Genomic DNA, 13,767 nt, shown 5'->3' on the forward strand with positions numbered 1-13,767 from the left:
CATTACTTCGAAAAACTGCATTCAGTGATCTGGATCATTCTCATTGATTTCCTGGACATTATGAATTTTATAGCGTAAATATTCCTATCATATCCCATGTATGTTCTGTGGATCGAGATATGGACTGCAAGATTGTCAGTTCATATGGACAATTCCCACCTCCTCTATATGAGGGGTCTAGATGCAAAACCGGACATTTCCACTTTTTGGTCAAAATTAGTTGAATACACCTCTGTAATCTGTGATTAAAGATCCATATATTAACAATTTGATAAAGAGCAAAATTGGACAGTTCCTAGTAGTAATCAGGGTTGGCATAGAATTTCCCCATCTTATAAAACCCAGTGGGTTTTTTCGGGTTTTTTCAATTGATAAAACCCACTATTATTGGGTTTTTTGGGGTTTTTTCAAAAATAGCAAATTTTCAGTTGAATGAACGTCATATACATATATTTATTTCTGAATAAAAACAAAAACTAGCATAAATACCATGAAGTAAGTAGTAGGTGAATACAAAACGAGAGAAACTGAAACTAAACTAATAAAACACTTATTTTAAACATGGTATATAGACAAATAAAAAAATAAGCATGTTTCTTGTTAAACAAAGCATCAGTGCTTTTATTCTTTCAATTTTGCTGCTAATTAAAATTTTACAATGTTTACATTCGGCTTTAAGCTTTCCTTCCGTTTCAATTTTGTTAACGTCTGCCCAACTGAAATCTAATTTTCTTCCACATCTACTGTTATTTGCCATAATTTCAGAATGATGTAATTTCACAATTCACAACTCCAGAACGCCACGGCAAAACGCACTCATCAATGCATCGCACAGTTAAAATTGACAAAATTAACACGTTAATCGCCATGACACCCAACAGTTGGGTTTCAGATCTTATGGTTGTACACGCTCTGACACCCATACGGCAACCTTCACTACTAGTATGAACATTAAGTTCTGTCTTAACTGGGCCTGGGGTAAGATATTTTTCGCATCATTTGGGCGATTAACGTGTTAAGAGGTTTGTGCTCTAAATAAATCCCCGAAGAAATATCGGTGATTCCCCATTATCCGGCTGTTGGCGTGGAGGCAAATGACGTAGTGCAGGTGCTGATGCACTGATGGCCAGTGATGCCAAATGTATTTATTTATGTCAAGTTGCTTTATTTTGTAAGCATATTTTGTTATTTTATTTTTGCAATAAAATTCATAATTTTTGTAAAACTTTTGATAGAGCAGAAACTATATATCAAATCTAAATAAAAAACTGAAAATCCCCAAAAAAACCCGAAAAAACCCTAAAAAACCCAAAAAAACCCGTCGGGTTGGGCTTTTAAAAAAAACCCGGGTTTTTTCCAACCCTGGTAGTAATTCAGTGTGAAAGAATTGGTTCAGATGCAAAAGTGGACTTTTCCTCCAATTTGAGATAGGGAAAAGTAAACTTGTAAATTGTTTTTTTTTAGTTTACTCAGAATGACATAAAGTGGAAATGTCCGGTTTTGAATCTTATATTGGTTGACGATTCTAGCACGGTGAAACGCGCGTTTGTCGTCCATAAAAATTAGGCGCAATGAAAGGAGGAAAAGATACCACATGCTGATCTGAAATACTTGTTATGTATCTTGCAATTGCAACCGTCATAAAACCTCTATCCCTCTCTCCTATGGCGCTACAGCCCAAGTCGGGCCCTGGCCTCCCCCAGCATCCGCCTCTAAATATCTCTGTCTCTGGCTGCTCTCCTCCAGTTGTCCACCCCCAATATCTCTTTAACATCGGTTCTCACTTCGTCTATCCACCTTCTCCTTGGTTTTCCTACTGGCCGACGTCCCACCATAGTTCCGCTAAGCGTTCTATCAGGTGTTCTATCGTTATCCATTCTTATAAGGTGACCTGCCCAGCTCAATCTTTGTATTTCTGCATAATTTGCTATAGATAGAGGGTTCTCTGTAATATTGGTATAACTCGTGATTGAACCTTATACTCCATATACCATTGTCGCAAATGGGTTCCAGTATCCTCAGTATTCTTTCAAAATATTAATAAGGTTTATTGTCTTCGGTCATGATCCATATTTCTACACCATATGTTGCTATTGGCCGTATGATGGTTTTATATGTTTTAAACTTTACTTCTCTTTGGATCCAAACACCTGCGACAGAGAGAAGTATGCTTTGTTAGCAAGCATTATCCGTTTCCGTATTTTTTCCTCCTCGCTGCGGATTCTCAGTTATCTGTACACCCAGGTATGTGAGCTGTTCTACTACTTTTATATTAGCGTCGTCTATTCTTAAATTCTGCAAGTTTCGTTGGTTCCGTGCTTGTATTAGGGCTTTAGTTTTATCTACGTTGACGGCCAGCCCTATTTGTTTCGCATTTTCTTCAAGCTCCACATATAGTTTTGTGACATCTCTTGCGTTTCTTCCCATCAAGTTTACATCATCTGCGTACATTGCAATCTGCTTAGACTTATTAAATAGTAATTTTTTTGGGTTTACGGACATTTTTCTTATGAAATATTCCATATATATATTATGTGAGAACCTCTATCCAAAATAACAAAATCAGTGTAGGCTTCTGAACTTATACCTGCCCCAACCATAAGGATGCCCCCCCCCCCACTTATTATTTCCGCAATATTGAATTGAAAATATTGCTCTCATCTTCTCCAAATTCTTTCTCGGCCGTCTGGTGACGGCTTTTCTCAGACAAAATCTGGACTCATCTGAGAACAATACATTGCTCCAGTCTGCATCTCTCCAGTTTTCAAGTTTGAAATTAGATGCCGATTTCTCAAACATGATGAGACCAGAAATCGATCATCTCGTTCGGATGTTGCCCTTCTACGACGTGATTCTGTTCTTCTTGTGAAGTTACCGGTGTCATTGAAACACCAGACTGCTCTTTGAACCGCAGATGGACTAACACCTAACATTTCAGCTGCATAATATTGGCTAGGACCATCATCATCATCTTGCTTCTTCTCTTGTCCACTGCAGGACATAAGCCTCCTCAGCACGTCTCCAGGAAGTTCGATCTTGTGCTAATTGCATCCATCTACCATCTATTCTTTTTATGTCGTCTCCAGCGTGTTGGTGGTCTGCCTCTGCTTCTCTTGTCCATGCGAGGTCTCCATTCTAACAGTTTTTTTATCCACCTGTCATCCTGCAATCTCGCTATGTGTCCGGCGAAACTCCATTTTAATCTGGAAATTCTTTCTATAATCTCTTGCACACCCGTTCTTTGCCTTATTTCTAAATTTCTCACTCGATCCATAAGTCTTATTCCTAGAATGGATCTTTCCATGTTCCGCTGTTCTATTCTAAGCTTTGACACCCTTGCTTTGGTTAATGTTAGTGTTTCAGGACCATCTTGAACTAAAGCCAGCGCTCTTACAGCATCTGGAGCTAGAGAGTTTAGGAAGGAAATTAAATAAAAATATAACACGTTTTGGACATAAAATCACTATTCTTTTTCTCATGAGCATCTTTCAGTGCGTCACAGTTTTTCGATTTCTTTCTAATCTAACGCATTAAATTGTATGTGACAGAAAAAAAGGCACGTCTGTGATTACAGACATTTATAACATTTATTCTAGTTGTCGATGGATGGCGCTATAATCGAAAAAAAAATTATTTACGAATCATATAATATATCTACGAATATAATCTGTACAATTTATAAGACTATACGAATCAAATAAAATACCATTTTATAAATGCAACAAGAATAAAAAAAACCTCTAAACGCCGTAAAAATGAGTGGCGCATATAATATTCCAGCTTAAAAAAAACCTGATATGAATATTACGTGGCGCGAAAATGTATTTTCATTTTAATGCAAAACAAAATTCTAGTTTTATTTTAAAAGATTTTTCTATAATTTTTGCTAAATTTGAAATAAACGCGCCACAAAAGAGTTTCAAAATTCAAACTGTATCAAAGTTACTCTTTTGTGGCGCGTTTTACTTCAAATTTAGCAAATATTATGGAAATATCTTTTAAAATAAAACTAGAATTTTGTTTTGCATCAAAATGAAAATGCATTTTCGCGCCACGTAATACCTATTCATATCAGGTTTTTTTTTTAAGCTGGAATATTGTATGCGCCACTCATTTTTACGACGTTTAGCGGTTTTTTATTCTTGTATCAGGAGTTTTTTAAAGTTATTTATAAATTAAATGTATGAAGTTAAATGCAATGTTTCTCGATTACATATTAAGCTTTATAAATGGTCGCATTATCTCCCAAATGATCTAGTGTCCATCGAATGTACACTAGATTTTTTTTCTATTCGAAATAGATTTAAAAAAAATATTGGGATGGCCGGTAAATGAACTCGGATTGCCCATTTCCAGATCAAATTTAGCGTCGTAACCACTACAACTACATAAACCATTTAGGGAATAATCGTTAATTGGATTATACTTTTGTAGCTTAATAACTTCTAAACGGCTTAACCGATTTTGATCACTAAACATGAGTTTGAAACGTATTGACAAGTAGTATCTGATGAATCTAAGATCAAGTATGATAACTAAAGCTATTATAGGAATTATTGAGCTTGAAAACTCGTTTTTCCCATAAGAAATAGATTTGATTATGCTTATGAAGCCTATAACTTAAAAATTCGAATTTTCCCGGATATGAGGTATACACCGATAGATTCGCTCAGAGTCCTTCTACAAACGCTCAGTTATTGGCGCAATTCGTAGGTTGAAATTTTGAGTAATTGTCGAAAAACCAAAATTTTCAAAGTTTAGTTTTTCAGTTTTTTAGCTATACTGAGCCGTGTGTATGTCTGATCCTGGCGGCTTAGACACCATTTGAAAGCTTAACTCAACACTATTGATTTGGTGTATTTGCGGTTCTCCTGTCTCTTCTTGAACCGAAGCTATATACCCCCAAAAAATATGCCGTTTTGTACCTACCAAGTCCTATAGCTGGCTTATGGGTGGTCAAAAGTCACAAACTACACCGGTTCTGAATCGGCCCTGACCCCCTCTTCAAACACAGAAAAAAAATTCAGATCGGTTTAACTTTTCCACATACATACATACATATCCACATTTTCCCTTTTTTAAATAAAAATTTAGTCATATTTCTGAGCTCGGTACCTTTTGAATGGTATAACCGATTTTCAAAATTAGACATGCGTTAGAAAGGTAATGATCAGTACTATCAGAAGCCGCAAAGGTCGGAGTTAAATTTTCGAAGTTTTTGGGAGTTTTGGGGACGAGAACGAAAAACAGACCCTAAATAGGAAGGGCCGTAAAATCCACACCCGTGGACCAAAATGGATGGTTGACATATGAATGGGTGAGTCTTTTCCTGAACTTTAAGATGGGGTTGGCCCAATTTTCAATTCAGTCAGATTTAGAAAATCGAAAATTTCGTGTATACAGGGTGTAACAAAAATACAGGTCATAAATTAAATCACATATTCTGGGACCAAAAATAGTTCGATTGAACCTAACTTACCTTAGTCCAAATGAGCATACAAAAAAAGTTATAGCCCTTTGAAGTTACAAGATAAAAATCGATTTTTTCCGATATATCGAAAAGTATTAGAGATTTTTTAATGAAAATGGACACGTGGCTTTCCTAGGGCAGAAACATTTTAAAAATAAATTATAGTTAAATTTGTGCACCCCATAAAAATTTTATGGGGTTTTGTTCCCTTAAACCCCCCAAACTTTTTTGTACGTTCCAATTAAATTATTGTTGTGGTACCATTAGTTAAACAGGATGTTTTTAAAGCTTTTTTGTCTCTTAGTACTTTTTGGAAAAGCTAGTTTTTATCGAGATATTTTGAATATTTGTCAAATCCACCACATATTTGTATACTGTTACGTACGATTGTAGAGACCTGGTAATAATATGAAATTTTTTTTTATAAATTACAGTTTGAGGTATATTTTGAACCATATTAGAAAAGAAGCCACATCTCGATAAAAGGTGCCTCATCGGAAAAATACTAAGAGGCAAAAAAGTTTTAAAAATATCCTGTTTAACTAATGGTACCGCAATAATAGTTTAATTGGAACGTACACAAACATTTGGGGGGTTTAAAGGCACAGAACCCCCATAAAATTTTTATGTAAACATATTAAAAAAGAAGCCGCATCTCGATTAAAACTGGTTTATCGAAAAAATATTAAGAGGCAAAAAAGTTTTAAAAACATTGTGTTTAACTAAGGGTTCCACAATAATAATTTAATTGGAACGTACAAAAAAGTTTGGGGGGTTTAAGGGAACAAAACCCCCATAAAATTTTTATGGGGTGCATAAATTCAACTATAATTTACTTTTAAAATTTTGCTGCCATAAGAATACCACATGTCAATTTTCATTAAAAAATCTCTAATAGTTCTCGATATATCGGAAAAAATCGATTTTTATCGTGTAAATTCAAAGGGCTGTAACTTTTTTTGTGTGCATATTTGTACTAAGGTAAGTTAGGTTCAATCGAACTATTTTTGGTCCCAGAATATGTGATTTAATTTATGACCTGTATTTTTGTTACACCCTGTATATAGTATCGCGTGTAGGGGAGTGTGGATGTGCGCCACTGGCGAGAACTGCCGTTCTCTGGTAATAATTACAATTGATTTGTTTTTATGCCCAATTGCAAATAAAATGTGACCACTTGTAGATTTAACTAAAATGTCATGTTAGAATAAATGTTATAAATGTGTCACGGACTTACCTTTTTTTCTATCATTTGTGACGCACTGAAAAATGCTCATGAAAAAGACTTTACAATAGTACAGTTGTTGAACTAAAAACAACACTCAATAAATATCACCTTGCTTATCACAAACAATTTAAAAAAAAAACCCTGAAATATCAATTTGTTTTAAGAAATATAAAAGCAATATTAAAATATATTATTTTATTTCTCGTATACGAGGGTACATAGAAATTTACATACGTAATTTAATGTCTCTAAAATTATACAACTTCAAATAAATGAGAAAAAAGGAATGGGTCGATTTTTTGCACCTAGTGTAATATGGTTCGCAGCATTATTTTTGTATTCTCTATTTTTTGTAGAAAGTTGGTACAACTTGACGACTTTTAATTTAAAATAGATTAATTAAATAATGTTCAAAATGTTTAATTGTTATTTTCACTTGTTTTTGTAGGAAGTGAACGGCATTCAAAATCAATGAATGATAACTTACTAGAGGACGATCTGGAACCGGGAATGAAGCAAAGCACTAGCAGTCCTACTCTTCCAGTTTTGAGGCATTTACGGCCCGAATTCAGAGCCCAATTACCGATGATAAGTCCTAGGAGAGGACAACATTTGGAAGTTACTAGTACTACAATTCAAAAAAGTATCACTATACCAAAACTAAAAGATGAAATCAAAGCTAATGGTCATTCTAAAGCCAATGAAGTGGATACGATCTGTGAAGTTAAGGAAAACATCGGAAATGTAGGAGCTGTTAAGAATGGATCAGGTATTTTTTCTATTTGTATGTACCTGAAGTAAGATTTAAGCAAGGATGAATATGAAAAATTCAAATTTCTACGATTATTTTACGGTAATATGACAAAAGTGGCAATAAGTTATTTTTGAACATTGAATTTAGTACTTATTACCACTGCTACGTGTTAGGAAGCCAATTATTTAATATTAATGGCTGAGAACAATAAGGTTCCAAGTGCCATTTCACAGTTTTTTTAGGAAACAAATTTTTAATTTTAAACTGTCATAAGTTCGTTATTTGAAGGACTGTAAATGTTAAAATCTTTTTATACTACAGTGTGGTAAATTGTAACAACGCCTCCAGTTAGATAATGTCGTAAGCAAGATTCTAATGTGTGATTTTTTAACATTGCGTCTGCAGTGTACTTGGAACCTTAATGCACTATATGCTTTGTACTTGGACATTTATGGAATTAGAAGATAAATAAATTAACAGGAAATTTTAAATTTCCAAAATATTGTTAGTGCAATTGGTGACATTAAGCAATAATATCAAAATAAAGCGAATATTTATTCTTAAATTGAAAATCATAAAAAAAAACTAGAAAAAAATATTTTTCCTAAATCTAAAATCTTAAGCTTAAAAAAACAGAACTTGAAATGAAAATAAAAAAATACATATACTTTATGGAAAAATGTACCTAATTAAAATGTCGCTTGGAACCTCATGGACCGAACCTGTAAATATTTCAGGTAATTGAAACCATATTTCATTATTGATTAGACCGCCATCTAAAAACAATTCAACGTATTGCAACTATCATTCGATGCATAATTCTTTATTAAATAGAATCCTTTACAAGAACTGATTTTGTCAAAATGTCGCTTGGAACCCTATGGTTCCCAACCCTCGATATAGTAGGTACTCGATGGTTGATACTTAAATATGTATATTCGTATATCTTTAAGGCCATCGGTTCATAATTCACAAATATTTTACGGCTATCCCTACTTTTTCTGTCTTTATACGGCAAATTACGTGTAGTAAAATTTTCACTGGTATGGATTATGTAAACTTTACTTGTATAATTAATTGCCTTAATTATTAATTCAGTTAATTAATATGATTATTTCATTCATAGGAGATTCTGACCAATAGAAAGCTGCAGAAATCTAAATTAAACTGATAATTTTTGATAATTTCCCGTCGTCAAGTATATTACGTCAGATGCCTTTCGTTGCTACGAAAAAATACATTCAGTGACATTAATGACAGTAAATGTTTTAAAAATTATAAAAGTGATGACTTTTAACCGTCAAATATGTATAACAACTCTGTGTTTAATTGTACTAATTTGTACTTACATAAATAAATTACAATAAAATTTTGGTTTTGAACAGTTTTATTCATGAAATAATCGCAACAAATTGCACTCGATGTCTAAAATTAATATAGAATTTTAGAGTTCTTGTGCAATTACTACTGATAATTTTTTCACTAAATATGAATTCAGTGATTGTAATAATTTATCTACTGTACAACAAAATTAATACTCAATCGAGAAAAGAGGAAAAGTGATACAGTGATTTTTTAATAATATATTGTTACTATGAAATGCTTACAATTTTGAACATCTTTAACAACAAAATACTTGGATCACTAAATATATCCTGGTGTATTCTCTGCTTGGATCTTCCATAAATAATAAACAATAAATAACGTTTTATTTAATCAACAACTCAAAATATTTCCGATGCCATGTCAAATATTTAAAATTGTCACTGTCTTGTTACCATATTCTATTCGACTCAGTGCGTTGTATGACAATTATAGCGAATGTTCGATGTGGAAAACATCACCACGGATATGGTGGCCATTTTTTTCGAATCCTTAAAAAACTAATAAATATTTTTAAGAAATTTAAACGCAGAATGAAAGACTAAATTATTATCGAGGACCGAAAGTTCCTTAGAATAAATAAAAAGTTTCTTTTGAATGAGATATTTAAAATTAAAAATCACACTACATGTTTTCTTAGTTTTAGACCCCTGTAACTTATTAAAATAAACATTATAGAAGTTTTCAGGGACTTTCGGCCCTCGGTAAGAACGTAATCTTTCATTCTGCGTTTAAATTTTTCAAAAATACTTATTAGTTTTCTCAGGATTCGAAAAAAGTGAATCCCATTTAAATAGCATTGAAGCCGAAAGTTCGTACCCATCCCCTTAACGGAAAGCGTTCTAACGCTAACTATCCAATAATCTAACCTAACAAGGAAAAACTGTGAGGTGGGTGTTTCTGAATAAACATCAAGGAATGGCAGAAACGCTTCAGACTCATTTTCCATTGTGAATTGAATACTGAGATGTATTCCATTCAGGTGGGAGAGGAAGAGATCTAATGTGTCTTTACCATGGGGCCAAATAACAAAAGTGTCATCAACGTACCGTAACCTGCAGGTGGGTTTGAGATTTGATGAGGACAGGGCTGTTGTTTCGAAATGTTTCATGTAGATATCAGCTATTACGGGAGAGAGGGGGATCCCATTTGGGGGACCTTTGATTTGACGATAGAAATGATTTTGGAATGAAAAGTATGTATTAGACATGCACTGTTTTATAAGAGATACTATGTCTTGGAGAATTTGTGCTTAGACTCCAAGATGGAAATAGTTTCATCGATAGGAATGTTGGTGTTTTGGTTGGTGACAAGCCGTTTTCGGCTAATAGTTGTATGGATATGGCGAGATGTTTTGCCAATTTCTGAGTGGGGCAATTGTATGCACTGACGCTGGGTCTTAGGGGGACATTGGGCTTATGGATTTTTGGAAGGCAGTATATTGGAATTCAAGATGATTTTTCTCTGGGTGTAAGAGATTTTTTGATGTGTGGAGGTACAGTGGTCTTATTTATGATGGATTTGGTCGTTTTTTTCTAGATAGGTGATGGGATCGTTTAGGACGCGTTTGTGTTCTCTCGAGTTTGAGAAGTTCGAACATTTTGTCGAGATAATTAGAAGAGTTGAGAATGATAGTGGTATTTGTCCTTTGTCGGCCGGAAAGATGACAATGTCAAGGTTGTTTTTTAAGGGTACATCTTTCTAAAAGACTGATATTTGTCGGTGTTTGGAAGTACGGAGAATTCTGGCGACATATTGTCTGGCAACTCCGTCTTGGTCGGAAGGAAGATGAGAAATAGCTTCTTCAGTTTGACAAATAATTTTCTCAGTTGGGATGGAATGAGGAGTGACAGAACAATCGAAGCCTTTTGATAGAGCTTTGGTGGCTGAATCGGATATGTGAATATCTGAGAAGTTGCGTACAACAGTAGAAGGATGTTGATTCGAAAGGGGTTATGCATTTTGCTGAAAATAATATGGAAATTAGATGCAATTACGTGAAATATAAAGCTGGACCTCGGAGGTAAACTACACTATGTCGAACATGGTATTATTTTGAATAAGTTCCTTTAATCCACTTATTTTTATCGTTAAAATATGGTCATATTGTCTTTCAACCAATTATGGAATATATCAGATTTTTATTAACATCCTAAGTGCTCTAAACTTTGTTGTAAACACAGGCTAACCACAGTTGCTCGAAATGGCATAGTGTAGTTTACCTCTGAGGTCCAGAAAGGTACTTGAGCGAAATTCAAATTTTGTTGCATAACTCGTGTAATATAGATAAAATTTTATATCTGATGGTTGGATCTTAGGTTTAGTCCATGCAGAAGTTTTTATGAAAAATAACTTTTGTTCGTAAAATTAATAATAAAACAGTTTTCCATACGTTGCCAACTTAAGTAGACACGCTGTATATATAAATAAATTTAATACATTGAGATAGTAATATTCTAATAATAAAATACCCATTGTCTTGTATAATACAATTAATTATTAACTAAATTCATAATGCAAAGCCCTTAATCTATCAAGGTCAATAACGTGTATACTTATCATGATGTATTGGGTCTCCAAATAATCAGAATCCCGTGTTATCATTTTGTAGCAGTCGTTAGTCTAAATAATTGAACGGTTTGTTTTGTTTTGATAATTAAAGTGTGCAATTTGTTGACTTATTTAGACATGCCGTCGTCGTTAAACGTATGTAAGTATTTTTATCAAATTTAACGAAAAAAAAACGACATTGGAATTACCATTCACAAGATCGTTTGAAGCCTATTTTTTATATCATTTCATTTTGTTATTTAGTTGAGTAAATAATGTCACAATAACTACAATAATATTTTCATCTCAACTGTCTCATATTTTATAAAATTGAAATCGATCTAAGAACCTCATTTTATCTCACTTTCCCTTAGCATAACAAACCTTAAAATTGACTGGGACTGATATCCCTTTTTGAATACAGGAATGTGTGGTTCAATGACGATTTTCTTAAGATCACTTCATTAAAACATGCGTTTATTTTCTTTTTCTTCATGATGTGCCGATGTATGACGAATGTTGGCGATCATCATAGCAATCTTTATTTTATCTGCAGCAACGCAGAAAAGCTGCACAGATGTTGTGTTGAACCAGGTTCTGAGGTTCTTTAACCAGGATGTTCTTCTTCCTGGACCTCGCTTTCCAAATATTTTTCCTTGCAGGATGGCTTGTAGGAGGGCATATCTGGATTCATTTTGCATAATATGTCCAAAGTATTCCAACTTTCGAGATTTGATGGTGGGTAGTGTCTCTCGGTTCTTCCCCATTCTTCTAAGAACCTCCTCATTCGTGACCCGGTCAGTCCACGGGATTTTAACAATTCTCCGATATAGCCACATCTCAAATGCTTCCAATTTTCGACACATATCTTCGTTCAAGGTGTTTATTTTAACATTCAGTATCTAATTACAGAAGCCTTTTTGATCGTAAATACCCTATTATTACACCATTCCTATTTTTGTTGAAAGAAATTATATATTTCGTGCAATATGCCAATATATATTTTTCTTCTTCTTCGTCTTTATAAGCAATTCTGCTTGTTCATTGGCGGATTGATACCTCTATGGAAGGTTGTCACTCCATCTTTTGCGCGGTCGGCCGATATTTCTTTTATCAATTGGTGATTTATCTCTTGCTATTTTGACCACACGTGTCTCACCCATTCTGCGTATGTGGTTATTCCATTCTTTTTTTTTTATGTAATGTCCAGTCGTTTGTACACTGTACGTTACATTGTCTTATAATGTCCTCACTCCTCTTTCGATCTCTTAGCGTATTTCCGGTAATTATTCTCAGTACTTTCATCTCTGCCGTTTCCAGTAGTCTTTGTGTTGTGGCTGTATCGGGTCTTGTTTCTGATGCATTATTGGTCTTACACTGGCTTTATAAATTTTTTAGTTCATCTCAGTGTTAATATGTCGGTTTCGCCATATAATGTTATTAAGACATCCTGCCAGTCTATTTGCTTTTTGTGCTTGATTTCTCACTTCTTTGTTCAGGTCTTCGTAGCTTGACAATGTAATTCCTAGGTATTCCATTACTTCTGTGATATTACTGATACCATCAATTTATATTTTACATCTGATTTGTTCTTTACTGATTACTATTGTTTTAGTTTTCTGGGACGAAATTGTCATATTGATTTCTTTGGCTCTCATGTTAAATCTGTGGACTAATCTTTGCAGACTATCTTCATCTTGGGCTATCAATATTGCGTCGTCTGCATAACAGAGTATTTTTACTTCTTTGTTTCTCATTCTGTATCCTCTTCCTTTGTTGACGCTTTTGATGATTTCATCCATAATAAATTGAAAAGCATAGGACTCAATGATCTCCCTGTCTTATTCCGCTGCCTATGTCTATAGGTACTGTAAGTTATCAATAGTTTTTATGATATCTAGGTGTACTTCTCTATTATACAGAAAATGGATTATATCTTTGAGTCTTACTTTGTCAAATGCTTTCTTCAAGTCAATCAGACATAGAAATGCTGGTCTATTATATTCTAGTGATTTCTCAGTACTATAGTCTATTTTTAAACCAAGAGGAGTAATTCAAATTTCCCGCGCCGTAAAACTTGTTTGTAATTGGTCCAACCTCAGGCAAGTTTACTCCACTGTTACATCCACTTTAGCGACGTATTAGTATAATATAATATTTATGGATTGCCATCAAAAGCCGATATGATCAACCAAAAAAAAAAAGATTTATTTGGTGATATTTCTAGTGACTTTCTTGGGTATGAATCTGTCTTTTTAGTTTGCTCCTCTTGGTTTAAAAACAAAGCTTAATGATACTCTCAGTGATACTGAGAAATACATATTTTTTAAGTATGTAAATGTTTATTCTAAACCGAATGTTACGCTTGCGACTCTGATGTTT

The 13,767-nt window shown here is 33.9% G+C and overlaps 1 protein-coding gene across 2 annotated transcripts in view; it reads left to right on the forward strand.

Annotated features, from left to right (window-relative positions):
* Positions 1 to 13,767, forward strand: part of LOC114339551 (uncharacterized) — a 233,559-nt gene that overhangs the window by 201,705 nt on the left and 18,087 nt on the right. For both annotated transcript variants that reach the window (XM_050655547.1, XM_050655546.1), the window contains exon 7: positions 7,147 to 7,467. In XM_050655547.1, the coding sequence (XP_050511504.1) occupies positions 7,147 to 7,467 (321 nt within the window). The remainder of the gene's footprint in view (positions 1 to 7,146; positions 7,468 to 13,767) is intronic.

The sequence above is a fragment of the Diabrotica virgifera genome, chromosome 7 (assembly GCF_917563875.1).
Source record: "Diabrotica virgifera virgifera chromosome 7, PGI_DIABVI_V3a".
Classification (NCBI taxonomy): domain Eukaryota; kingdom Metazoa; phylum Arthropoda; class Insecta; order Coleoptera; family Chrysomelidae; genus Diabrotica; species Diabrotica virgifera.